We start from the raw sequence: 25,575 nt of genomic DNA on the forward strand, positions 1-25,575 counted from the left end.
ATCAATACTTTTTAATCAGAAGATTAAATTGCTCCCTGTGATTGTAAATCACAAGGACCTTCCTTTAAGCACCAAACACACCAAAGTTGAAATCCATCACAGTTTCTTTTGCATTTACAAGAGCAGTACTGCCAAACAAACAGTCCAGGTAGTGTAGAGGTGCAGCGTACCTCTACACCCTGCAGTTTACAGATCTTCAGTTTTCATGGCAAGTATTTTATTTTTTAAATACAGACAAAATAGACAACTATAAAAGACATCTGAAACACATCTAGGCCTGTGACAATAATATGCTGTTTGGAAAGTGTAACAACAGCACCACTCCTCATGAACGGGCACTTACAAGATCATTACTAAACTGAAATCCTCAGCTGTGGTACAGGAAGTACTTAAACAAGCAGCTATCTAAGATTTGTTCAACCTCTTGCTCTGCAACATTTAAACTGTTTTTTTTTTTTTTTTTTTTTTATTACGCTCACTATTATCAGTTATTTGTGATGATTTGATAAAACCTTTTATTACAAGTTGCCATGATCTAAAATGTACTTACAGTAACAGTAAAGCCAGCTTAGCATGTGCTAAGCTACACTGCTCTCAGAGGCATTTTTGGCCATTTTTAAGAAATCCTTATCGAACATCTTTATGATATAAATGAGGCTACAGTCAGCGGGCAGCTAGCTTAGCTTAGCACAAAGATAAGAAACACAGCTAAAATGAAATAAAAAACTACACTCTAAAAAAGTTTGGTGGCTTGCAACTGATGTTCATGTGTATTTAGTCTGGTTGATTGATCATTTTTCATATTTGCAGATGTGATAATTTGTGGAGTGACTGCCCTCTATAGGTTAAAAACAGGTAACTGCAATTGAATTTTAATATTGTATAGTTTGCATCATTGCTACATCACTGTTAACTTTTTAAATGTATGTTTGTGTTTACAACAGAATAAAGGGTAGACTTGCACTTCAGGCTTGTGCACTTTCTAATGCTAAGCTAAGCTAATCACCTTCTGGCTGTAGCCGACGACTGCTACCATTTACACAAAATTCACAGCCAATCAGAAGCGAATGCTTGATACATCTTTCATGTGCTACAGTACCCTGAATATGCAGCTGTTATAACAAGACCTCCTTTGGCAACAACAATAATTCAAGAAGCATAAAGAACCTTTTAAAGGCCATACATTATTGTTATTTGTTTTTTACAAAACAACTTGGGTATTAAAAAAAAGGAAAGTAAAAAATTGTGGCAGGGCTGTTAACATTATTTGGCCATAAAAATCTAAGACAGCTCTTCTCATTTCGTGAATCTTTCAGTCTTAACACAGATGCTGTACGATATGTAAAGATTTCAAAAAGCTTTAAAACATAAGAACATCATTTTCCTCTTTACACCACCGTTTGCTTCTAAAGAAAACACATTGAATTTGCATTAAAATGCTCACACAAATAAATTAGAAAAATAGTGTACCAATCAAAAATCTTCAGAGATCAGCACTATGCATAACAATAGAAGGAGTTTGCAAAGAGTATTGCTTCACAGTATGTGGACATCATTGATTGGTCCTTACAGACAAGGTTTACCTCTGAAGCTCCAGAAAATTAACTGTACATTGTAAAAAAAAAATACTGATGTATGAATAGCATCCCTATAAGGAGAGAAGTGAAATAACAGAACCAATTCAACGGCTAAACAAAATGTAACAACAGCTTTTTCTTGCTGGGTGACAAAGATGGAGCAACAACAGTGACTGCAAATAGTCACAAATACTGTGAGGCTTGGTCATTCACTGCTCAGCCACAAAAAAGTGGTACCGTGGGTTTTTTTAGGAAACGTAAAAAGCAGCAACGGCAGTGAGTGAAAAATGTTTTTTAAAATAAGGAAAGTAAAAAAAAAAAGCAGTGGTGCTTAATCAGTCCATCCAATGATGTTATCTGAGATCTTTGGCAACTTTAGGGACTTTGAGCACTTTGTAAATGTCATTTGAAAATACTGTGGTGAAGTGTGGTCGTGAGTTCCTGGACATTTGGGTGCAGAGGGGAAGTTTACCGACATTTTGAGGATCCTCAATGTCCCAGATCTCCGGCATGCTGCACCCAGGCCTGAGGAACAAAGAGGAGTGAGGACAAAGATGTAGGCACTAACACCAAGTCTCATTGTGCTGTTGCTGTACCTGGTTCTTCTGGTGCACCAGGAATCCTCCAGGACAAAGAAGTCCACTCCCAGCTTCATCAGGTTCCTCTTGACCGTTTCTCCAGACATGCGACTGTACATGGAGTAGACCTGCTTGGTTCTCTCCCTGTGAGAACAACAATGGTGTCAGGCAACAGTGGACTTGAAATAAAGACGGAGAGCATTATGTCACATCTATACGTTTCTATTAGGCTCTAAGCATGTTGCTGTAAGCTGGACATTTTAACATGGATATCTATAAGATAAGACCATCCTTTATTAGTCCCCCACAGGGGAAATTCACATTCTATGTGGATTGACTTGCTTTTAGAGTCATTTGGGGTACTGCAATTTTTAAAACGTTATGGTTTTTTAGTCAGGAGTTTCCATTTGTACAAACCCTATGAAAGAAGATTAAGAAAGAAGAAGAAAAAAAGATCAATATGTTGGTTCGTGTTTTAGGGAAAACAGCATGTCAGCGGGTCTAAAAGATACTTGTTTACTGAGCGTTGTGTAAACGGATCAGGATAAGAAGATCGGGTGAAGTCTGACAAATTTAAATGTATTGGGCAGCAGTGGCTCAGTGGTAGAGCAGGGTTGGCCAATAACCGGAAGGTTGGTGGTTCGATCCAAACTCCTCCCTAGTCTGGGACTAATAAAGATTTCTTAATTTAATTAATAATGCAGACATTTTTATCTTTATGCACTGAGGTGTGAGTTCTACTGACCTCAGACCTGCGTCTTCATAGTGGGGGTGGTTGACGATGGTCCGGCCTGTGGAAAGCTTCACACTAGCCATGGTGGGCATGGCTCCAGCAAATACAGAATCTGAATCCGAAACGGAATGGATGTTTGGTGAGAACATACAGTAAATTTACATACACCACTCTTCCAGAAATCTGTAGCTAATGTAGCTTAACCGAACCAGGACGGGTGTTTTCCTGAATCCAGTCCAGCAGCTCTTCCTGCGGCAGGTTGCTGAACTCTCCGATGATCGCCCACTGAGCCTGAAGGTTGGCCACTCCCTGCACTGCCATGAGTGCTATGATAACAACAGCCGCCATCTGATGCTTCAACTTCTCCCCGATCCAGCTGAACAACTGAATGCACGACAGAAAGAGAAAATATTCAAGCTTACGACAAACAAATAAAAGTGCCATGTGTTTTTACTTCCTTCGTTTCTTCGTGCCACAGACCTGCTTGGAGCAGATCAGCGACGCCATGATGCACATGTGGGGTGTCAGGAAGAGCTTCAGGCGCATGATGAGGAGGGCCAGGAGGGCAAATGCCATCAGCTGCAGGCTGTGATACACCAGCTGCATGGTGACACACAGATCTGATTATAACTGGCAGGAAGGTTCAGTGCAAACAAAACATGACAGCAATCATCTGACAGAAACTTTAGCGAGTAGCAGTTAGCATTGTTTGTATATACCATATTTGAAAGGATCCTTCAATCTTCGTGTGAGGTTTTAATCTTGTGCTGCATAGACATAGACTAGAGATATAATGAAACCCTTAGTTACACCCTCCTGTCAGCGAAGCTATGATCTCGACTGAGGCAGCTCCCCTCCCATCTGGACTCTGAGCTACATTGGCTGGACAGACTGTGTAATGACACTTACATAACGCTTTTATCTTTTTAAACTCTGAATTGTCTGATTTACTAGAGTTACTAAAACCCTGATGTGGGGGAATAACTGTGGCAAATTTCTCCAGCATTCTGGCTGGTGGTTAAACATCTGAACATATTTCCTGCTCAGGAGAGATATTAGAGAACATGACATAAGGCAGCTAGGAGAAAGCTGACGAAAGGCAGCAGAGAGGGATTTCACAGCAGAAGGGAAACTGCCTTTCATTTCTGAGAAATGAGAAAATGGGATGAGAATCACTTAGGGGAGGACACAGCAATGGAGCAGACCTTGACTTTGCACAGCAGAAATCGAATCAAATGAAGCAGGTTTAGAAAAGTGGGACAAAGTTCACATAGAGGTACGACCAGGATAAGGCTCATGTGTGCATGTGGAAGTCTTTTCCTCACCTCTCCCTTTGCAGCTACTTCAGATCTGCAACACAGAACATACATGAAAATGAAGCTCACAACCAACTACAAGCTGTATAAGGAAGTGAACACACATGAGATCAGGCCAGCAATTAAGCCTCACCCCGTAGCTTCATCATCATCATCATCAGCCTTCCCTTCGTGCTTCAGGCACCGGACTATATCCTGGAGAGTCTGAAGAGGACACATGTTTAAAAAAACCTGAAAGGCTGTTTCTTTTCATGTCGCATTTCCAGCTCTCTTTTTGGATGAGATCTTCCTAGCAGCTTGCTCATGTACTGCACATCATGCTTTGTCAAATCAATTCCTGTATTCTCAGCATAGCGTGGGCAAGACATAATAAGATTAAACCACATAAAGAGTTCCTTAAATAAGTTTTCACCGATGTTTGCCTTCTTAAAATGTGTCCTCTGACAGGAATCTGGAATAAATCTCTTTATAATTCCCTTCTAAATGTTTAAATATACACAACTATGTGCCAAGCAGAGCAAAGAAGACACTTGCATTTTTCACAAAGAAGTCTAACCTGATTTGAACACATATATACAGTGGGGGCGAGAAATGTACACATGGCAACCAAAGCAAACAGAACCTCTAGCTCTTAAACAGGCTTATTACACCGAAGTCATAGGAAATAATTCTTAGTTTGAAACTGTGTCACTGTAAACTACAACAATGTCCTTGTCGAAGGTCTTTGTTTGTGAACTGAAGTTGCTTTTCTTTCTGCTATATGTCCTGCCTTATTAATGCATGGTCCAACATCTATAATAAAACTTACCCTGCCAGCAATGAGAGCAACCACCAGGATGTTTATGGGCAGCAGCAACGTTTTGAGGTAACGTATAGGTGTCTAAGTAGACAAAGAGACAAACAGTGATGTAGAGAAAAGAGTTCCATTAAAGGTTCTTAAAAACAGGACACACACACAAGGACAGTCACATCCCCATTTAAACTGCTTTTTATAGCACCTTTCATACAAGAGTCATTAGAGTATGACACAAGTAGTCACAGCATTGTAAAATGATTAAAAAAACAGAGGCAGACATTCTTTGTACATCAGTCAATAAATGAATATTAATAGTACTAGGTCCTCATGGAGAGATCACAGTCTCCATGAGGACCTTTGCAACAACCCCAAAACCCAATGTCACCTCAGTGACTCTTTTAAAGGCCATGCCAGCTATTTGCAGTTCATAGGTGGGTTCCTTATGTCACTTGACTCATGTCCAGTCATTCTTTCGCGCTGTGGCTACATAACTGTTGCAAGAAAATGCAGCCCCACCTTGAAGAGGCTGTGCCAAAGAGGGAAGTGTAAAAACCTCAAATGTGCCCTCCTTCTGAACTGATAACAGCAGCTGAGTTTTGGTATATTGGTCAGTCCTCAAACCCTCAGACCCACAAAACCAGGACACTATCAAGCCCTGATGAGAAACAATCCCACCACACAGCACAGCAGGGATTTATGATATGCTCCCTGAAAACTGTGACATTTCTGAAGCCAATGTTTAACATGATTTTCGGAATGAGGGAGCTCATACCTCTAACTCCATGAAGTCAAACTCAGCAGCACACGTGTACATCAGAGTGTGAAAGTCCTTGTAGCTCGTGAACTTGGACTTGATTAATCCACTGATGTGAGCCTGGAAAATGGACATGTAACAATTTACATTTGAACACCACCTTTACATGATTAAATTAACATGGAAATTTGAAGACCTTTTTTTGTAGCCATGTGTTATACAGCGTTTTTCAAAAGTTCAGTCACAAATATCATTATTGCATTATCATAGCTTACATCGTCAGAGGCACCCAAGACTGTGGACAGCATGAATTTGAGCAGAACTGTGGAAGCGACCCAAGCCAGGCCCTGCATTACCTGGGGGAGAGGAAAAGAGATATCCACATTACCAAGCTGACACACACACACAGAGGTCCTGTAATCTAAGCCTTGATGCTGCAGGGTTGAAGAGTGAGCCAGGTAAGCAATGTGGCTGACACGGTGACAGAATGAGACCTAGTTTCTAGCTGAGAGAGGAATCTATAATTAAAGCTACATGATGTTAGCCTCAAATATAGATGAATAGACAATGCTGAATCTGAAATGTTATATTAAAGCCTTGTTTTGAGTGACATTTGGTTATTTTATTGCTTTATTAAAGCAGCATATGAATAAATGAAGCATAGGCATACACTGGAAACTAGAGTAGTTGAGAATGAATATGGCAAAGTAATATGGAACAATTTAATATAGCTGAGTTTTGCTTTGACATTAACTTTTGTGCATTTTACTTAAACCATGTGAATCAATTATTTTTCAACTTGATCCTATTTGAAATGTTGAGTTGCTATCATAAAATGTAAAAAGCAAGCAAATATTTTTCTCCATACCCAGATCACAAATCCTGGTTTGAAGACTTGAGCGAACCGATTCCTCAGAGCGATAATCACCTGTAAAAAACATACATAGATATATAAAAACATACGTCTCTAAACATACATAAACTGGTGTTAGACTATAAAGTGCCTCTGCATTATAAGCATTATTAAACAAACTGATTGACCCAATCAATCAATGAGTGTGTATACAGCGTACAGTGCATGACACTTGTGGTTGAACCTACCCAGATGGACACAAGCGAAGAGGCATAGAAGGACGTGAGAAGCATGGAGTTACCAAACATCAAGATGAAGCAGACGCCGAGTGTGATCTACAGGAGGCAGGGAAGACAGAGAGGAGTAGAGTCATTCAGCAGAATCCTGCGGGGTTCACACAGTCACACATGGACTGGACAGTGAAGCCCACCTTGCAGTTTTATGTGCATGATCTGTCTGTGTAATAAGAATGATGCTAAAACACACAAGCAAGTCTGTGAGCTCAAATGGCTCCTCTAGGTTTCCAGTGGTCCTCTGTCAATAGACTATACAATGTGTCCATAATAAGTCTCTGTCAGTGTTATTGAGAACACCAGCAATTTAAACTAATCACCTAAACAGTGAATAGGCAGACAATAGCAAGAAATAATCTCATTTGACAAATCCTTGGTGCTTAATCCCACAGCGACGAGCAGAGTGATGCTCCACTCTGCGTTATGGAGACACTGATTATCTACCAGGCACACTTGAAATCAAGGCAAGCACTTCTGCAGTTGCCAGGATATCCAGAAAAACTGCAAACACATGCAAAGAGGTAGAGCGTGAGTGAGGTAGGCGGACAGCCGTGGAAGAAGGCAGCTTGTGCTGTGATTTTGGCACCTGATTTTTATACCAGGCTGTAAACATTTTTTATTTTTACTGTAAAGTTGGAGTCTGTGGGGGTTGACTTGCATTTGTAAGCCAAACCCTAGGGGCTGGAGGGTGAACTGCAATTTTAACACAGAGGTTGATGGGCTGAGAATCTGTGTGTGGGAGAAATCTCTCCACACTGCTCCCTGACTAAAAACCACACATTTTTTGAAAAATATTAAAGTCAAAACAGGATTCAGGAAACAATACATAACCATTACCTAATCCGCTTAATTTGTTTTTGAAAAAATAAAACAATTTAATAAGTGAATTTCATTACAGAGGGGGTTTGATATTCTCTCAAAATGTGTAAACAGCCAAAAGGAGTTTAACAATTTGTGTGGTGCATGTGTTTCATATGGGAAAACCAGATAACGAGGAGACATGGTGCTCCTCGGGACAACCACAGTTCTATCTCTCCATTGTTATTTTTTGTTCTAGTATTCAGCCAACCATAGACAAAGAGAACTACGGCGATACTCCTGGGGAGAAGGACCAGCTGCTTACCTGCAAACAAACCTGCTGGTTTGAGTTGAATTGGTTACCACTGAGCATAACACCAGCCAATCACCCTGTTCATTCTTTTATGGAAACTAGTTTCAGTCATTTACCACTTCCCTTCTTGTTGCTTCCCTTTTCTGCAAATTCTAGGTTAGGTTTAGTAATAAACAATAAGGGTGTTTTCACACTTGGTCCCTTTCAACCCTCTAAATGAACTTAGATCGCTGACTCATCATTTTTTGCGCATATGTGAACACTCCTTCACATTCTTCACGTTCTTTAAAATGAACCGCAAAGTTTGTTAAAAAGTCCGCAGTGGTAAAGAAAACAAACATCCAGAACATGTCAGCAGCAGGTTGTGGTCGTGGCAATGGCAATAAACAATACATTTATAAAATATTATCATTATTATAAATTAATAGTCATAATTATATAACTGATAACCAATTTACATGTTATAAACAAGTCATTTAGACACCCAATTAACAATAATTATGGCAATAAATAATGTAGTCTTCTCTGTCGCTTTTTGTGCTCATATGTAATGAAAAGCTCTATTTTCCCCATGAATGTGCACTAGTTTAACCAGAAAACACAAGAGGAGGCAAGCATAGCGGCAGACATTTTGCTTCAAGTGAAAACTACCCAGAATTCAGTGCAGTGGGGGTCTGAGAGCTCTAGAGGACCTGGTGTAAACAGAAAGAGGACTGAGACCCCAACAAATCTGAACTAGACCAGAAAGAGAACCTGTGATAAACTGTGAACACTGTTGGTCACACACACACACTTGAAGGGACCAGGTGTAAAAACACTCTTACATAAGCACTCACATAAACACTTATAATTTAGAGGCATCACTTTGAGATCGGAGGACTTTTGGTGAGCCATCTTCCACTATTTTTCCTTTTTTTTTTATTAATGTTGCCAATTGTGTGTGCACATCGACTGCTCTTTAACTGTAAGCCAGAGAATGCAACACACCCCCTCTTGGGTATGAGTCTGCATTCTTTTCTAAAAAAAACACACACATTTAAAGTCATCATTGCCAGGCCCTTTAAATTATGCAGAACCATATGCCTTCCTATGACACAAATCTCCACCATCTTACCACAAAGGCCTTTCTCCTTATCTGTGGAGCCCACAGGCTCTGGCTAACAGCCGGGCATGCTGAGAGGATTAGCTGGGAAGAATGCAGAGAAGAGGGATGCACAGCAAGAACACACACACACACCCCCAACGATCTCACGAATAAAGATACACTTTTGTCCTTGGTGGTGTGAACAAAGTTGCCCACACATCCTCAGTGTGTCATGCTACCAAGCCGTTTGTGTGTGCCCAGTGGATATCGCTTATGTTAAAGTAAGTCATCCCTGTCTCCGAGGGAGTTGTCCTCACAGCTCGTGTGTAGTTCTGCTGGGCATTGGAGCTGACCAGATAAGGGGGGAGTGCAACAGAGCATGTTGCAGCTCAAAGGACAGCTTTTAAAACGTCTACACAAAAAGCAGTGATTTTGGCCCATCATGCACAACTGTCTAATCAGTTCCATCTCCATGGACACAGTTAAGCAACAAAAGCAGTGCAATGGAATGACTGAAGTAAAATTTGGTTAGGTCATACTTTACCATGTGGGTAACAAGGATGGATTGCATCTTGGTGGGGGCGAGGTAACCAAGGATGTACGAGGCAAACAGAGAAGCCACCTGAAAGACAAAAACACATTCTATGCAAATCTGCTGCAAAGCCACAAGCGAGAGAGAGAGAGAGCTGGTAAAATGCTGCTTTGATATGCATTTTCAAAGGACATCAGTGTTGCATAATCAGGTCAGAGACACTGAAGAGGTGCAAAAGTGCACTGTTCATCACCATTTCATTCTCTCACACAGGACTAGATGGAAAATAAACACAGAAAAACCTTACATGGCATCACTCAAGTGGTTTTAAAGCTCAGCATAGGAGACTACAGCTATCGCCATCTGTACAGAGTATTTACGTATTTGCTTATTTTATTTATTCTTTCTATGCTTAAAGTACGTTTCGAAAATGTACGTAGAAAATTCCTTTGCTGAGTGCAACCTTTGCTGTGCATATGACAATAAACTTTTGGAATCTTGAATCTTGGCAGTGCCTAAACCCAGCCCTGGCTTTGGTCCCAATATAGATTAAATAGGTTTAACCACATGCAGCTGTTGCTGGGGGGACTGACTCGCTTTATATGGACACTTGAGCACCTGCAGTGTTTTGGCACCAGTACGTTAACTCAATTGCTAGCTTCAGAAGGTCTCCTACAAGAGGTTTACCACACATGGAAAGCACTCAATGCGGCACAAAAACACAGAAAGGAAAGGACACACCACAAAAACATTGGCCACTGTAGCTTAAGACTGGTCAGTAGCCTAGAGTGTCATGGTCCATGCGTCCTTGACATGGTTACATTGGTGCTATGTTAATTTCTAAAACAAAAAAACTGTGATGTCTGAGTCCTGGTCTAAAAACTGAGTATTGTGGGTGGTGTGCAGTGGATGAGGCGAGAGGTTTAATTAACAGCTTGAAAATCTAAAACAAAGAAATAACAAGTCAGTGGCTGCTTATTTTATGCAACACTGAGCGTGGGCTAAACTTCTGCTGCCAAGCACAGAAGCATGTAGCACTAACCTGAGCCTACACTGTTTAACTTGCTACTTCTGTCACATGGGTTAGAGGTGTAATGAGATCTTGAGATATTAAAATGTGATGGTATTTCTGGTCTGTCTCACTTTTTTTTTTAATTGTGCAAGTACTTGGTACACACTTAATAATCAATATCATAAAGAGTGAGAGGGAAGGACTTATAGTAGACATTCTCCCACATGGTCACTGTTAATAAATAAATGCTAAAAACAAATGCTGAAATGGGTCAAAAATAACTTTTTAACAGTTTTGTTTCTCTGTGTGAGAATCACACACAGAAAGAGCAAAAGTGATTTACAGTGGGAACAAAAATTATTCATATAGACAGGTGTGTGGTTTTTTCTAATCAAGTCCAATCAGAATCATCAATCACAGCTGGACTCAGATGAAGGTGTAGAACCATGATGATCAGAAGAAATACTCTGATACTGAGGACCATGTGATGTTTTAATTGTTCTTTTTAATCTTTTTAATAAATCTGCAAAACAACAAGTCTGTGTTTTTCTGTCAATATGAGGCGCTGTGTGCACATTAATGAGGAAAAAATCTACGTAAATGTTTTTAGCAAATGGCTGCAATATAACAAAGAGTGCAACATTTAAGGGGGTCTGAATACTTCCCACTGTCTGTGATCACTGCAGCAGCTGCAGCCAAATACAGGATGATCAAACTTAAAGCGAGGCATCCACACGTCATTGCAATCGGATTAATTAAAAAAATACTTGGATAAGCTTGTTGATAAAGATCGTCTTTCAGTGCTATTCCACCATACCAGCAAAGTAGCCTACTGAATAAGTATATATGTATAGGAGTCCTCAGAACTTTATCACTCCCATGCAGTCTTTCTCTGCTAACCTGTCCAGCATCTGTATTCTTTGCACCCTTCTCCGATCTCTCCAAATTTCTATTTTCTCTCCTTTCTTCACACATTCTCTCTCTCTCTCTCCTGCTCCTTGTTTACCTGAGTGAGCAGCACAAACTGGGCGAACTGCCAAGGCAGCATAAAGCACAAATTGGAGATTCCTAGTGCGACCATGGCTGTCCTGCTCGGGTTCCGTGTCCTGCGGAGAGAAGAGACACAGAGGAATTGAGGGGAGAGGGGGAAGTAATGAAGTGATGAGAGAGTGTAGGTGTAGAGATAAAAATACAAACAGACACACACTCTTTATCTCACTCTGACTGTACTCCAGACACCTGCTTCTGTGCCAAGATGGTAGCAGAAATACAAGGTCATTCTCAATTTACTCCAAAACTGATGCTAGAGGAAGCAGCCTCACAGTTCCCACACAACACACCAGCTGATGTGTGATGTTAATTATAATGTTTCTGTGTGACTAAGCTTTTAGCTCACCAAAGAGCCTCCTGAAATGTACCATTTAGATGAAAATTGAGATGAAAAAAACCTGTAAGCTTCACATTATAAATGTGTAAATCTGCACAAAGCATGTGATGCAATCATGACCTAGATGCCCAGGTGTGGCTGCAAGCCCAAAAGAAACCCAAATCATCCCTCCACCACCGTGCTCGACAGTGTGTATGAGGTGTTTCTGCTGAAATGTTGTGTTGTTTTCAGCAGACATGGTGCTAAACATTAAGACCAAACAGCTCCACTCTGGCCTCATGTGTCCATAGGACATTGTTCCACAAGTGTTGTTCTTTGTTCAGATGCAGTTTAGTGAACCTCAGTCCTGCTTCCATGAAGAGTCTTTCTCCTGGTAACCCTTCAAACAAACTGTACTTGTTCAGTCTTCTTCTAGTTGTGCTGTCACATTAACTCTGAGCATGCTCAGTGAGGTCTGTAGGCTCTGACATGTAGATTTGTTGTTTTGTTTTTTTAGTCGCTCTCATCATTGCACGGTCTGATCTTGTGAATAATCTTTCTTTGTAGAACGTTGAACTCCAAACAGTTTGAAATGGTTTCAGAAGTCTTTCCAGGTTGATGTGCAGCAACAGTTGCTTCTCTAACACCATTGTCATTGTGTTAACACACACCTGAATGTTCCAGAGCAGCAAACTGTCAAAACATCTGTTTTTATAGAGGTCTGTACACCTGCTGATGATCAATTCATCAAGCACTGATGATCAGCAGCACCTGCTGCAGCTCACGTGGAAGCAGTTAAGTGGCTGTGGTTTAATGACACAGTCTTACTGAAGTTTCATCAATCTTTATTCACATATGTTTTTTTAAAACAAAAATAGACAAATAACTACGTTTACCGTATGATATAGGTGAGAAGAAGCATCTGCAGCACTAGGAATGGATATGCAAAGCTCTCCCTCAGCGGTGGAGTCCACATCACACGAGTGCTCTGTCACATACATGAGACAAGCAAATTTTTCATTAGTGCAGCTTCTTCTTGGCTTACTAACAAAAAAGGAGACAGCATTTTGTTTATTTTTGTATCAGTATTTGTATTTTTGTATCAGTATTTGGCTATCTTTTGTTTTAACTGGACATTTTTTCATTAATTTCACTCTTGTATGAATCATAGTTCCATGAGCATTTTGTATTTATGTAATGAACTTTTTTGTTTTCCATGTGCTTGTATAAAAGCTCAAGCTAAATATAAGGCACAGATTAAGTGAGAGATTTAAAATCCAATTAGTCAATTAATCATTTCAATTGATAGATTAATCGACTACCAAAAGAGTTGTTTAGCCACCTGGGCTTATTTTTCCTGTTCTGTTTCCTGTTCTGCTACAGCACAGCACTCGATGTAATTTAACAACAGAATGCATTCTACTTCAGTCAGCACTGAATGAACAATGTTTAAGTACTGGATGGACTGACTGGGCTGTGGACATTGGTGAGTTTACTGTGTAAACGGTTTACTGAAAGACACTGCAGACGCTCCTTAAAGATAAACACAAACCACCCACTCATCTGTGTGTGTGTGTTACTGAAGTGTCAGTGGTGAAATAGTGACTTGCTATTTGTTTGGAAGGAAGCTGGAGAAAATAAAGTCAGCGGAGGGGCTTAGCTTTGAGTGCCAGCCAAAACTAGCTCTAAGCTCCTTTGAGGGCTGAAGTGAGTTTCTATTATCTGCCCTGAGTGCTTTTTCATTCTGAGATGTACATGTTTCACAAAGCTTAGAATTAGAGTGATTGAATGTCTCACCTCGCCATGATTGAAGAAAAAACACAACATGGTCACAATTCCACCTAGTCGACTGCCGCTATTGAGAAAACAAATGGAAGAAGGCGGGAACATAACATAAGAGTGACAGAAGACACTCGGAAGTTATCTGATGCTTTAAATCCATAAAATCTAGCTGAGAGACAAACTACACCAAACAAATTGTAAAAAAGATCCTGTGCTATCAGAGTATGGCTCGGCAGGACTGGAGTTACCTGAGGTAGGCACCATAAATGAAGAACAGGCTCATCATTGCACCGTTCAGCAGGAACACACAGGTCACATAGAAATATGCCGGGTCACCCATCCCTGTGGTGCACAAAATAAACAGGTTACCACAAGATACATTTAATGTTTTTACACTTTTATGTCTGGCACAATCATGGTGAAGAGTACAAAGAACTCAAACATGTCATAAATCATCTCTCTCTCTCTGATTATTAAAGCAATGAAATAAATCTAAATTAGTTTCCATAGTAGAAATGTGCCTGAGACATGCAAATTGGTTCGTTAGTTTGATTTAAAGCCTAGATTTGGAAATATTAAGTTAATTCTATGACAATTTTGCAATTAACATTTCCCAAGTTTTTTAGGGTTCATAGTGGTACATTTTGATGATCAACATTAAACTTAAGCTCACCAAGGTTGAAGTAGGAATTAGCTCACTGTATGTATCGTTTCTTTATCCTTATCTTTCTAATCTGACCTCCTAAATAACCTAAAGTATATTTAATAGTCTCTAGACTCTCCTTCTGCACTGTTTATATTTTGGGAACAGTTTGATGTAGTATGCTTAAGGTTGGAAAAGTTAGGTCAATGCAAAAATAGCCCACAAAACAGGGAATATCTCAGCCATGGTCTGCTCTCCCTCTGAGGACACAACACATGCTGCACACAGTGTGTTGCCTGTCTTTGTGATGCAAACATGCATGTACACAGCATACAGTTCTTAACACGTAACAAAACTACTCATACTCTGCAAATTGTAATATTTGTATTTTTTATAGGTAAATGGACAGTTTTGAATGTTGCTACTACCTCGAATTGTCTACTTTTAAATCGCAGTAACAATGGTACAATGTATTTATTATTGATTTATACAATTTGTGGTGCGTATATATATATATATATATATATATACCACAAATGTGCAGAGTATGAGTAGTGTTAGTGTTACATGTTAAGAACTGTATGCTGATGTTTATATATATATATATATATATATAAAATTACATTATTGGGTGCCTAGGTGGAATGTCTAAATAAATAATCCCACTCAAGGTTTAATCTAGTTGGTAAACAATAGGTCCTAGATGTGAGAATACTTGTATGTAAGGGATCTCACACATATTGATGCTGTTTTGTGATAACGAGTGGACTTGCTCCCCTCCCTAGTTCAATGAACTGACACAGTGCAGCTGTTTTGCTATCAGCCTCAAATTTCCTCCAATCTCCACTCAGCTACAATGCTGGTAAAATTAACAAGCACGCAGAACCGACTGACGATTCTATGATGACTAAGAGCTGTTTCATCACCATGACATGACGGTAAATTCCGGGAAAACAGAACATGGATCTTGTTCCAGCAGTGGTCTGACAACATATTGCAGACTGTGGTCTGTTGATCTACTGGCTGACAGTTACAAGAAAAGCTGGGCGGCTTGCAGCAGGTTTATGTAAACACCCTGTGTACGTCGACCCCGGGGAGCCTCTGCTCACTAATGAGACTGACAGAAACACAGAGATTGCAATTCCACAAAGGAGAACTGACAGTGTTTGCTTGTTTACTGTCAGCAGATTTTTCCTTCTAGGAAATGCTCCTAGAAAACAATTTGAAAAACTGTGTGTGTAATAGCTTAAAAGCCTCTTCTTTCCCTTCAGGGCTACTATAATCATCATTATCTTGGTTTGCTCTAGCTGTGGTACATGTGCTGTTTAATACACGAATAATAGCATACTTTGATTCATTATTTGCTTAGAATTACTCCACATATGCAGGCTATGCAGCATCATAATAACGCAGAATATTCTTTTGAGTATTAAAGTTCATAACTGTTGGATGACTCTAACCCATGGCCACTACTGGGAAAGTACCGTCTGTGTGTGTTAATATGCACAACTGAGTGCGTTAGAAGTTCAGACTGGCGCTCCATGGCAACAGAGAATACCTTCACAGCTGTCCACGGGAGTGAGGCCCTCTCCTCTGTTGATGGACCAGCACATCTTCGTGGGAATCCCAAAGTAGCCCATGACACCTGTGTACATGCGGTACCAGCTGGCCAGGACCACCTAAGGAGAAGACACACAGTCAGTGAAAGGCCTGTGTACACGCATCTGAAAGAGAGGACGTTCCATCCTGTTAGCTCTGAGGAGGACAGAAACAAGCCTAAACAGTGCTGGGCTTAAAAGACAAAAAAGTGCAGAGCAAGACATCGAAAGGACCACATACAATCAGTAACCACTGTATTCGGCCATCAGTAATCTTGCTAGTATTAGGTTGGATCCCTTTTGCTATAATTTTGGCCGCGCAGATTCAACAAAGCCCTGAAAAATATGTATCTTATATATCCTTATTGACGTGACAGCAGCACACAGTTTCTGCAGATTTGTCGGCTGCACATCAGTGTGGTGAATCTCTGACCTGGTGCTCTGTTTGACTGTGGAGACCATTTGAGTGCAGTGAACTCATTGTCATGTAGGAGATGATATGAGCTTTGTGTGTGTTATCCTGCTGGACGTATCCATCACAGGTTACTCTGTGCTCATAAAGGGATGGACATGATCAGCAACATTACTCAGGTATGCTGTCTTTAAACCAGCCTCAGTTGGTACTAAGGGGCTGAAAGTGTGCCAAGAAAATCTCTTAAACTGTTACAGCAGCAGCCTGATACGAAGCAGGATCATCAGATTAGGCAGTGTTTTTACAAAACACCTGATGTGCTACTGTTTAGTGTTGGTGACAGCGGCACCTAATGTGCTCCTCTGCTGTTGTCTGTCTGCTTTAAGATTTGTTGTGCATTCAGAGATGCTGTTTTGCAGACCACTGTTAGAGCCAGTGCATATTTGACTCTCTGTCGTCTATCACCACCAACCAGCCTGATCATTGTCCTCTTATGTCTGTCATCAACAAAGCTGCTCATTGGATATTTTCTCTGTTTCAGACCATTCTCTGTGAACAGTAGATGGTTGTGTATGAAACAACCATGCTGCCGTCCATCACTCTTCTTCCCCATTCTGATACTCAATTTCAACCTCCAGCAGGTCTTCTTCACCATGTCTACATAAATAAATACACCGAGCTGCTGCTATCTGATCCGATAATAACATATATAACAAATAAAGTGGCTGGTGAGAAACAATATCTGATTTACCTCATTAACTGTTTACTTAGATTTCTATAGACACGCTTCATGCATCCAGATGTTTACACTGCCACTAACTAAACAGCATGACAAACACACAACAATCATTGTTTTGCATGAGGTAGGGGAGAGAACCCCATGCATTACCTCTGGATAGAGATTGAATCTCTTCAGAGTGTTAATAACCAGCGGATACTCAGTCAGCCGATCATTCATCACCATGTGGAGGCCATCCAGGAAAGACGGAGCCTCAATGATGGTCTTGTAGTAGGAATAGTACAGACCCTGTAATGAAACAGAAGGTTACACACAGAGACATTTGTTGGGTGAAGAGAACAAAAGAAACCAGGAAAAAGAAGAGCAGAACTACATGCTAAATTAAATGCCATATATAACTCCACAGCAAACGAGTCGGACAGAAGAAACGGGGATGAGCTACACAGGCTCACAGATGGTGGCAGCTCACAGCCCATTTGGTAGCACACAGCAGGGGTGAGGCATATGATCACATTTTCACCTTCACTGTCGTCACTAACACACCAGCAGCTTGTACACCGTTATCTAAAAATGCACATCTGCTTGTGCAGCTCTTGAATGCATTGATACAGAGAGCTTGACTGCGTTGTTGTGAGAGGAAACGATCTGATAATATGGAATCAGAGCTGTTTTAAGTTCAGTTAAAGTCTTGGTTTTAATGTAATCAGCTGGTGTACATGTAGGTTATACTTGCACTTTCCTTTGTGTCCTTTGTGTTCTTAGTGTCATTTAGCTGCCTTTCCACTTCCAGCCAGAATTCTTATCCCACAAATGGACCCCATTGTCTTGGACTGCAGCTGCCAACTGAAATCTGCAAACTCTCTCGGCAACTGCAGTGCAAGATGGCGAGGGGGCAAGTCTATCTGTAGTACAAGAGACTCCCTGGAGAGGCAGCTGATTTATCAGCAACCTGTCCATCCTGCTGAACTTTAAAAATGAAGCAGCTCCTTTAAGAGTTTTTCTACTACTATGTTTCAGGCACAACGAGAGCTGTAGAGTCTGGATTGATATTTAGAGAAAACACCACATCTGACTTTACTTTGAGACGTAGGAAATTGTGTGCGGTTACAGTGTCCAAGACAAAACCACAGCAAATTAAGAAAAGATCTGCATCAACACATTGCATTACAGATACTGGGGACCCTTAAAGGGAGATGGACTTGCCGGGACATGTTTGTTATTACATCACTGTGACTTTTGAAGTTGCTGTGATCTAATAATCTAATAACCTTGAGTGCATTATTCAGTAGCTGTTTGCTAATCGTCAACAGGGTCCTCCAAACTCCAAACTTCTTGAACCATTATATTCGATTGCAATTTGATCACAATATCATAACCATCTGATGAATAATCTTTTATGAACCTCTTCATAATGTCTTTGTACTTTGATTTGGACAATTGCATCACTGTTCAAAACAATGCTGTGAGTGCATGAGTGATACAAAAACAACGGACTATTTACCATTTCTGTTCTGAAAGCCATCTCCTTCTCCAGGTTAGACAGATGTGAGAAGTGTCTGTCATTCTCAAAAAGCTGTGTGAGATGATACCTGAAGGCAGGAGCAGGAAACCGTGAATCAATAAACACACAACAACAACACAAAAGTGTGTCAGGATAGTGACGAAAGAGCAGCTCACCAGTGCAGATATCCAGCCAGAGCAGCTGTGAAGAGACATAAACAACTTTCACTGTTACTTCAGTGAACGCATAATAACACCCACACTGGTTCACCCCCGGGGGGAAGACGTGGACAGTGTAAAAGTGTGTTGTTGTTGTGTATTTAGAGGATAACGTCGAATTTAAACTTTGCCAGAAAACCTGTTAACACATGTGGAGTTGGTGTATCACACATACAGAAAGAAACACTCGCTACTTTTGCCAAAATGCAACAAACAGAACCAACTGTTAGCTAACATTAGAAAGCTAGCGTGTAGGTGAGCTAACGTTAGCGAAATGATAAGCGTCGGAGATAACTCTATTTATAACGGAGCCGCTAATGCTACTCGTTAGCATTCGTTAGCTTGTGATTCCACTGGAAGCTAGCAGGCTAACGCTTTCCAACTTACCGAGGAGGAGAGTGCTTCCCAGCTTCACGGTTGCAGAGGGACTAAGCCCGAGCTTGTGTCTGATGCCTGAAAGCCCGTTAGGATGCGGGCTGTGGAAAGCTTTGCTCTCTCTACCTGGTCGCCTCGCGTTACTTTTACCAGGAGGAGAGACAAGCGGGCTCCTGTCGCGGTCAACCTGGGTCGCCGGACCCTTCCCGGTTTGCTTTCTGTTTTTTGCCACCATGATTTCCAGGAAGAGTCGAGGTTCAGGGCAGCGACGAGTCGATGCGAAGCCAGAGCGGTGTGAGCAAAGCAGCCCCACACCGTCGCTCGTATCTGGTCCTCGGATCTGCCCCTTTACTACCTGAGTGATGCTTTGGCTGGTGGTTACGCGAAGAAATCTTATGACGCTGCGTCCCCTACTGGTCGTTTGGCGCAACTGCAAAGCGCTTCGGCTGATAACCATGGAAACAGTCGCCAGCAGCAGTAGTACAAAAACAGGGATGGAGCCTAGAGCCTCCCCTTTCAGGCATTTGGATCACCAGAGAAGCAATGTGGGCAACTGCCCAGAAAGACACAAAACGATGATAGAAAAGGATAGAACATTATGATTTATGAAATGCAAAGGCAATACAAGGATCTGGAATGACAAAATGAAAGACAAAAACGAGATTAAAAAAATTATACAAGAGATTCATAAAATTACTTTACTATTTACTAATTTTATTTATATAGCACATTTTATACTCAGAATTGTCTCAAAGCTCTTCACAGAGACCCAGCGCCTGAACCCCCTTAAGAGCAACAGTGGCAGGAAAAACTCCCTTTAACAGGAAGAAACCTTGAACAGGACCCGACTCATAAGGAGAACCTTCCTGCTGACAGATTCGGCCGGGTAGAGGAGGAGAAGAAGAGGGAGACAGGACAGAGAGGATGAAGGAGAGAGAACAAACAGGACAGGTTGTTGATGTTGACAAGCAAGATGAAACAGTGATTATATTATAGTGGATATCTATATAATATCAGTCAGTAATAGTAATTGAATAGTAATTAAGACAAAGATGAGCAGCAGAGACTGGTGTAGGCAATGAGAACTGTAATATTCAGGGACCGGTCTGCAGGCCAGCATGTAGGTCTGGAGGCAGAGAGACCTGCAAAGAGAGAGAGAGAGAGAGAGAGAGAGGGAGAACTAAGAGGAAGACAGCAAACACAGTTGATGACATGAATCACTAGTATGATCCAGACTAATGAGAATAGAGGAGAGGTCAGAGGAACTGCTCAGTGGATCATGTTTGTGTCCCCCGACATCATAGGCCTATAGCAGTTTATAATAACTTAATGGTTGAAATGATGATTATATCTGATGTACATCAGATATAATCATCATTTCAACCATTACCAGTATAATAATAATAATGATAATAATAATGATGATAATGATAATAATGATAATAATAACAATAATAACAACAATACTTTTTTATTTTAACATTATCGATAGTATTTTAAATATATCAGGTAGAATTTGTCCTCATGAGCACTATCACATGTTACCACTAGATGTCCCTGAAGGACCACAATAAACTGAAGTCACATCTTCTACTCAGCGTCAGGGAACAGTGTCTGTTTCTAATTACATGTCTAATTTACATCAAATACACGTCTTTTATGAAAAGATAAAATCACATTATCCTAAAAAAAATACGACACCTGAGAATATGGATGTAGAGGGATAGTGTGGAGCGGGAACATTTAGGAAAGACTGAGGTGGTGGTGTCATCATCGCAGCTTTCCTCAACTTATGGTTCCCACTCAGAATGGGCGATGTAGTGGCGGTTGGTACATGGGTGAGAAAACAAAGGAGGGATAAGACATTTGGGCAATCTGTCAGTGTGTTTGTTTTCAAAGGCTATATCTATATATATGAGAGTGGTAACCATGAGTGAAAATAAAACATAACCCATTATCATGGATAAAAAAAGTGTGGAATAAAGCTGTAACTACCATCCACTCCTCCACCTCCTTCTCCTCATTTCTACCAATCTTGTGTACCAGATGTGTCATCCTGGCCAGTGAAAGATTTTTATCCATAGTGATGGATTAAGTACCAAAATAAGAGTAAACTAATAACACAATAATGTAAAAAGTTCAAAAAGAAAGTCAGAAAATGTTAGTTTTAATATTAGTAGAAGAATTAAAATCTTTTTTTGTCTCCTTCCCTGTCACAACGTATTTCTCACTGTATTGCTTCACACAGCCTTGTTCAAACAGTCTCCCTCACTGCCCACACACACACATGTGACACGATGCTTATTGTTCCACCGGCCTCGCCAGTTGTTGTTGGAGCGGCCTTGCCTTCCCAATTTCTCCTGTCCAAAGCCACGCCTGAAAAAAAAAAAACACCAGCACATGTGGACTAAAAATCCCTTCCAGCATGCCACATCTCTCATCATTGAGCCCGACTCTCAGCCCACCAGGAGCACCTCTCTCTGCTCCTCCTTGCTTGTGTTTTCTCAAACTCCCGGCTGATTCGAGGCAGCCACATGCCGAGGAGAAACACAATAACTGAGGCTGAGCGGGCCGAGGTGTTTGCAGGATGGAATGACGGTGAAGGACAAGCTATTGAAAACTGTTTAGCCCAGCATGAGGGAATGTGTTTTTACACCAAACACTGCATGGCAGAGACGCTTGGCAGGGGGAGCGTGGGTGGGTGCTATCAGGGGTTCTGGTGGTGAGTCAGTGCTGTGGCTGGAGGTTGACGACACTGACTGTCCAAGATCGGAGCTTGGAGTGAGATACTTTGGGTAACGCAGCTAATTAGAGCCAGCTGGCCCACATGAAGGAAGGAAGACATACCATGAAGATTTTCCACAGTCAGGCCTTTAAAACAATTTGCATAATCTTAGGCTCATGTTGTGCTAATTTATAAATTTTTTTTAAAATGTCACAATTCTTACCACTGCACAATATATTTAACACAATGTTATTTGCTGAAGCTTCTGCTTATTTACACTTTACTTCCTGTTCTGAAACAAACATAAATTGCCTTTTATTGTTCATAAGTAAATCCAAACATGCTAAACTCTTCAGTTCAAATGATAGATCTTGATAACTTTAGCTGCAACGCCTGGAGCTCAGAAATGAAGCTGATACAAAGGAAGTGTTCACAACTGCAGTTCAGCCTACAGCCTCTAGGGGAAAAAAGTGAGTCAATCCACACAGGCTCCTATGTTAAAACGGTCAACTTTATACCACAAATAATCATGTTTACAGCCTGGTACAACTGAACAGGATGATTGTTTATAGTTCATTTTAAATGACTTTAAAAAAAACTGCCCACCTGCCTCCGCTCCACTCATTTAGGCCAACTGTTATGCTGCCATGGCAACTGTCAGAGCCTCCAACAGAGAATACAAATATTTTACTCACATAAAGCAGGAGTTTAGTAAACATAGCTATTTTTTCCCCTGTCCCTCATCCATGGCTCACTAAATATGACATAATAAAACATTAAGTCGAATTAGCTAAGCTAAGTCCTACTAGAAGTTCATTTCTTTTTTATTTACATTCAAGTAAAATTAGTGAATAAATATATATTTTATTTTTTGTTCTCGTTTATTATTATTTTTTGTTAATATTCTTTTTTCAAATGATTTTCAAACATGAACCCATTTTTGCTCCAATTCAAATCTCGACAATGAAGACATTTTTTTTATTCTTGCTAGCAGTATTGCTTTAGAGAGGATAATGGCTGTCGCTGCAAACAAGAGAATCCTGTGTGTGCATTTTGTGTGTGTGTGAGGAGAGAGAGTGACGGGACACGAGGGAGGGAGGAATTAATTTAAGGGGCCAACTGGCTCCCCGGTGTCATCGTGACATGTTTATTATGGAGCAGAAACACATGCTGTCAATGATCGCTTGTTGTTTGGGTATCAGTTATCTCAACATTAGGGCCCATTAGTATTCTCTGGAAACCAATTCAATTAGTGCTCTCCAGGGGCCCCTGGGGCCGTAACACTGGATCAGTCCGACCGCAGGAGAGAGGGAGAGCCGCTTGTCAGGCACAAGGCCTGTGTGATTTAGATTGAAAAAGTGCAGATGTCTGGCTAGTTCTTTCTTCCTCATCTACTGATTTTGACTAAATATAGAATTATCATTAAAGGCTTACTGTCAGTTTCAATGTGTGAATCTCTGAACTGTGATATTATCTGAATTTTACTCTCCGGCAGGTGTTACAGATTTGTACATCATTTCTTTTTACCCCCAGGTCGTTGCCACAGTAACACCTGTTTTAGGTGGACACAGTAATGGCCTTGGCCTCATCTTAATCCTGGTAACACAGCTGCCTGGATTACCAGCGCACCTTGACCTCAGTCGTTTGAATCCCTCACTTGCCGCACAAAGCTGTTGGCCGGGTTCACCTGCCGCTCTGCTGATGGAGTGATAAAACTGAAGAAGAGACGTTGGGCTGGACATCAGAGCTGCTGCTTCTCATCTTCATCAAACAAAAAACTAAGGACCATAAAAAGTAATTTTAAGGGGTAACCTAGTTAGGATTTTTGGCACAAAATAATATAATTTAAAAAGTTTTTAGTTTTTAGAAGGTAGTAGAAAGAAGTCACTTTTTAAAATGACAATCAAAAAACATAATAATCTATGGAAAAATGTAACATTTTTTTTATCTGCACATTTTGTTAAAATATTACAAGTCTGGCCAAAAAATAAATTAATTATTAATTATTATTAAGATTAAGAGTGTAATCCAGGTAGAAAAATCCAGCATCAGTGTGCGCACAAACTTGAGTTAATCTGGAAAAAAACAGACAGAGGGAGAGACGGAGGGCAAGCAAGAGGCCAAACGGCGGGTTGAGAGAGAGGACATGATTGGCTTAAGCCAGTGCAGAAAGATTGTTTCCTTTGGCCCTGTGCTGTGATTTCCTGCCCTGTGATCATCTCTTCCATATGATTAGGCCAATGTGCAGGGCATGCAGTCATATGACAGGCTTTGCTCCACGCTGGCTGTGCAGGCAAATGAAGCAGAGCAGGGACAGAGTCAGCAGGGCCAGCACACACACAGGATTAGCCTCAGCAGCGAGGAAGACGCACACAGGTGAGCTTAGCTACCAAGACAAGTGGTAGAGGAATACGTCACCACTCTCAAGGTTTGAAACTGGTCCTCACAAAGACAGACCTACAAAAGAACACACGCACAAAAGTAGACCTTCCCACCCTGAGTAGGGTCTGTGTAATATAATTAGCCCAAATCAGTGACCTCCTTTTAAAACCTACACAATGGCAGAGAGGCCTCCACTCACTTTCTTTCTCAACCACACACACACACACATGATGCCATGCCGCACTATATATAATAACAAAACAGCTTCAGGGCTTAGACGTCAGTCGCAAGCATCTGCCAGAAATAAGGTTTCTTTCTTCAAGAACAAGCAAAGAAGCTCTGCAAAAAGCTCCAAAACTTGGAACCCCTTTGTCACAAAGTGAGAAGCCCTGAAAGCACTAAATAAAGTCCTGAATTGTGTGAACGCACATTCTGCAGATCAATAACAACAAAGAAAAAAGCACCTTGGATGACATTCTGTGTAAAGTCAAAACTAAAAATAAAAGAGCATAAATAGGAGGTCAGCTTTAGAACCAGAATGAAGAACTCCTTTAAAAAAATATATTTGGAGTATTCCTGTATGTTGACGACACTTGACTCTGTTACACTATATACTGAGAGAACAAAGCCATGCACATATAGAAATCAAGAAGCTCCAAAAGAACAACAAACATGTCATGGAGGTGAAGGACTCCTACTACAAATGCAGGGACCACCACCATTATGAAGGAGAACCAGGCTAATCTCCACAAGAAGGTTGTGAGGCTTCACAATATGCCCTTAAACAGAAGAATAAAGCCCTGCAGAGGAAACTCAAGGTCCTCCAAACAAGACTTGGAAAAGAAGGAGGACCAGGAGGTCATGTATGAAGAAATGATGGAGCTCACATAGAGCCTGGAAGAAGAAGATGATGATCTGAAGCAATTATGAGCTTTCAAAAGACAGCTTCATATTAGAAAAACAGGGAACAACTATGACCATTTGTTGTCTCCCAAAGAGGACTATAAACCACTGGAGGCAGAGGAAAAGGTTCTAATGAGACGGCATGAGGAGCTGCAGAAAAAAAACTCTCAAAGGATCAAGCTGTGGTGGCAAAAACAAACAAGCTGAGAGCCAAATCCTCCACAAATCCAACCAAACTCTATAACACACAACTGAGAACCTCCACAACAACAATGCTTTGGAGATGAAACAT

At 40.8% G+C, this 25,575-nt stretch overlaps 1 protein-coding gene across 1 annotated transcript; it reads right to left on the reverse strand.

Moving 5' to 3' along the window:
• Positions 1-421: 421 nt before the first annotated feature.
• On the reverse strand, positions 422-19,643 carry dpy19l1l (dpy-19-like 1, like (H. sapiens)). The gene is made up of 22 exons (XM_028426133.1): positions 19,286-19,643; positions 18,857-18,881; positions 18,681-18,768; positions 17,330-17,467; positions 15,989-16,109; positions 14,036-14,129; positions 13,803-13,860; positions 12,902-12,993; positions 11,646-11,745; positions 9,640-9,717; positions 6,856-6,942; positions 6,623-6,682; positions 6,030-6,110; positions 5,773-5,874; positions 5,013-5,084; positions 4,338-4,408; positions 4,214-4,238; positions 3,369-3,488; positions 3,098-3,272; positions 2,901-3,000; positions 2,174-2,299; positions 422-2,102 (listed from the first exon to the last, which is right to left on the reverse strand). The coding sequence occupies exons 1-22, from the start codon at positions 19,506-19,508 to the stop codon at positions 1,931-1,933; spliced, it is 2,208 nt and encodes a 735-aa protein (XP_028281934.1). The 5' UTR covers positions 19,509-19,643; the 3' UTR covers positions 422-1,930.
• Between the last annotated feature and the right edge of the window lie 5,932 nt (positions 19,644-25,575).

This window comes from Parambassis ranga, chromosome 16 (assembly GCF_900634625.1).
Source record: "Parambassis ranga chromosome 16, fParRan2.1, whole genome shotgun sequence".
Classification (NCBI taxonomy): domain Eukaryota; kingdom Metazoa; phylum Chordata; class Actinopteri; family Ambassidae; genus Parambassis; species Parambassis ranga.

Excerpts from the sequence above, each read along its gene's own strand:
- dpy19l1l (XM_028426133.1), bottom strand. The coding sequence starts at position 19,508 with ATGGTGGCAAAAAACAGAAAGCAAACCGGGAAGGGTCCGGCGACCCAG. Across the intron at positions 11,746-12,901 it reads CTTCTCACCTATATCATACG|GACACGGAACCCGAGCAGGA; the intron begins GTAAACGTAGTT and ends TTCTCTCCGCAG. Across the intron at positions 2,300-2,900 it reads TATGAAGACGCAGGTCTGAG|GGAGAGAACCAAGCAGGTCT; the intron begins GTCAGTAGAACT and ends TTGTTCTCACAG.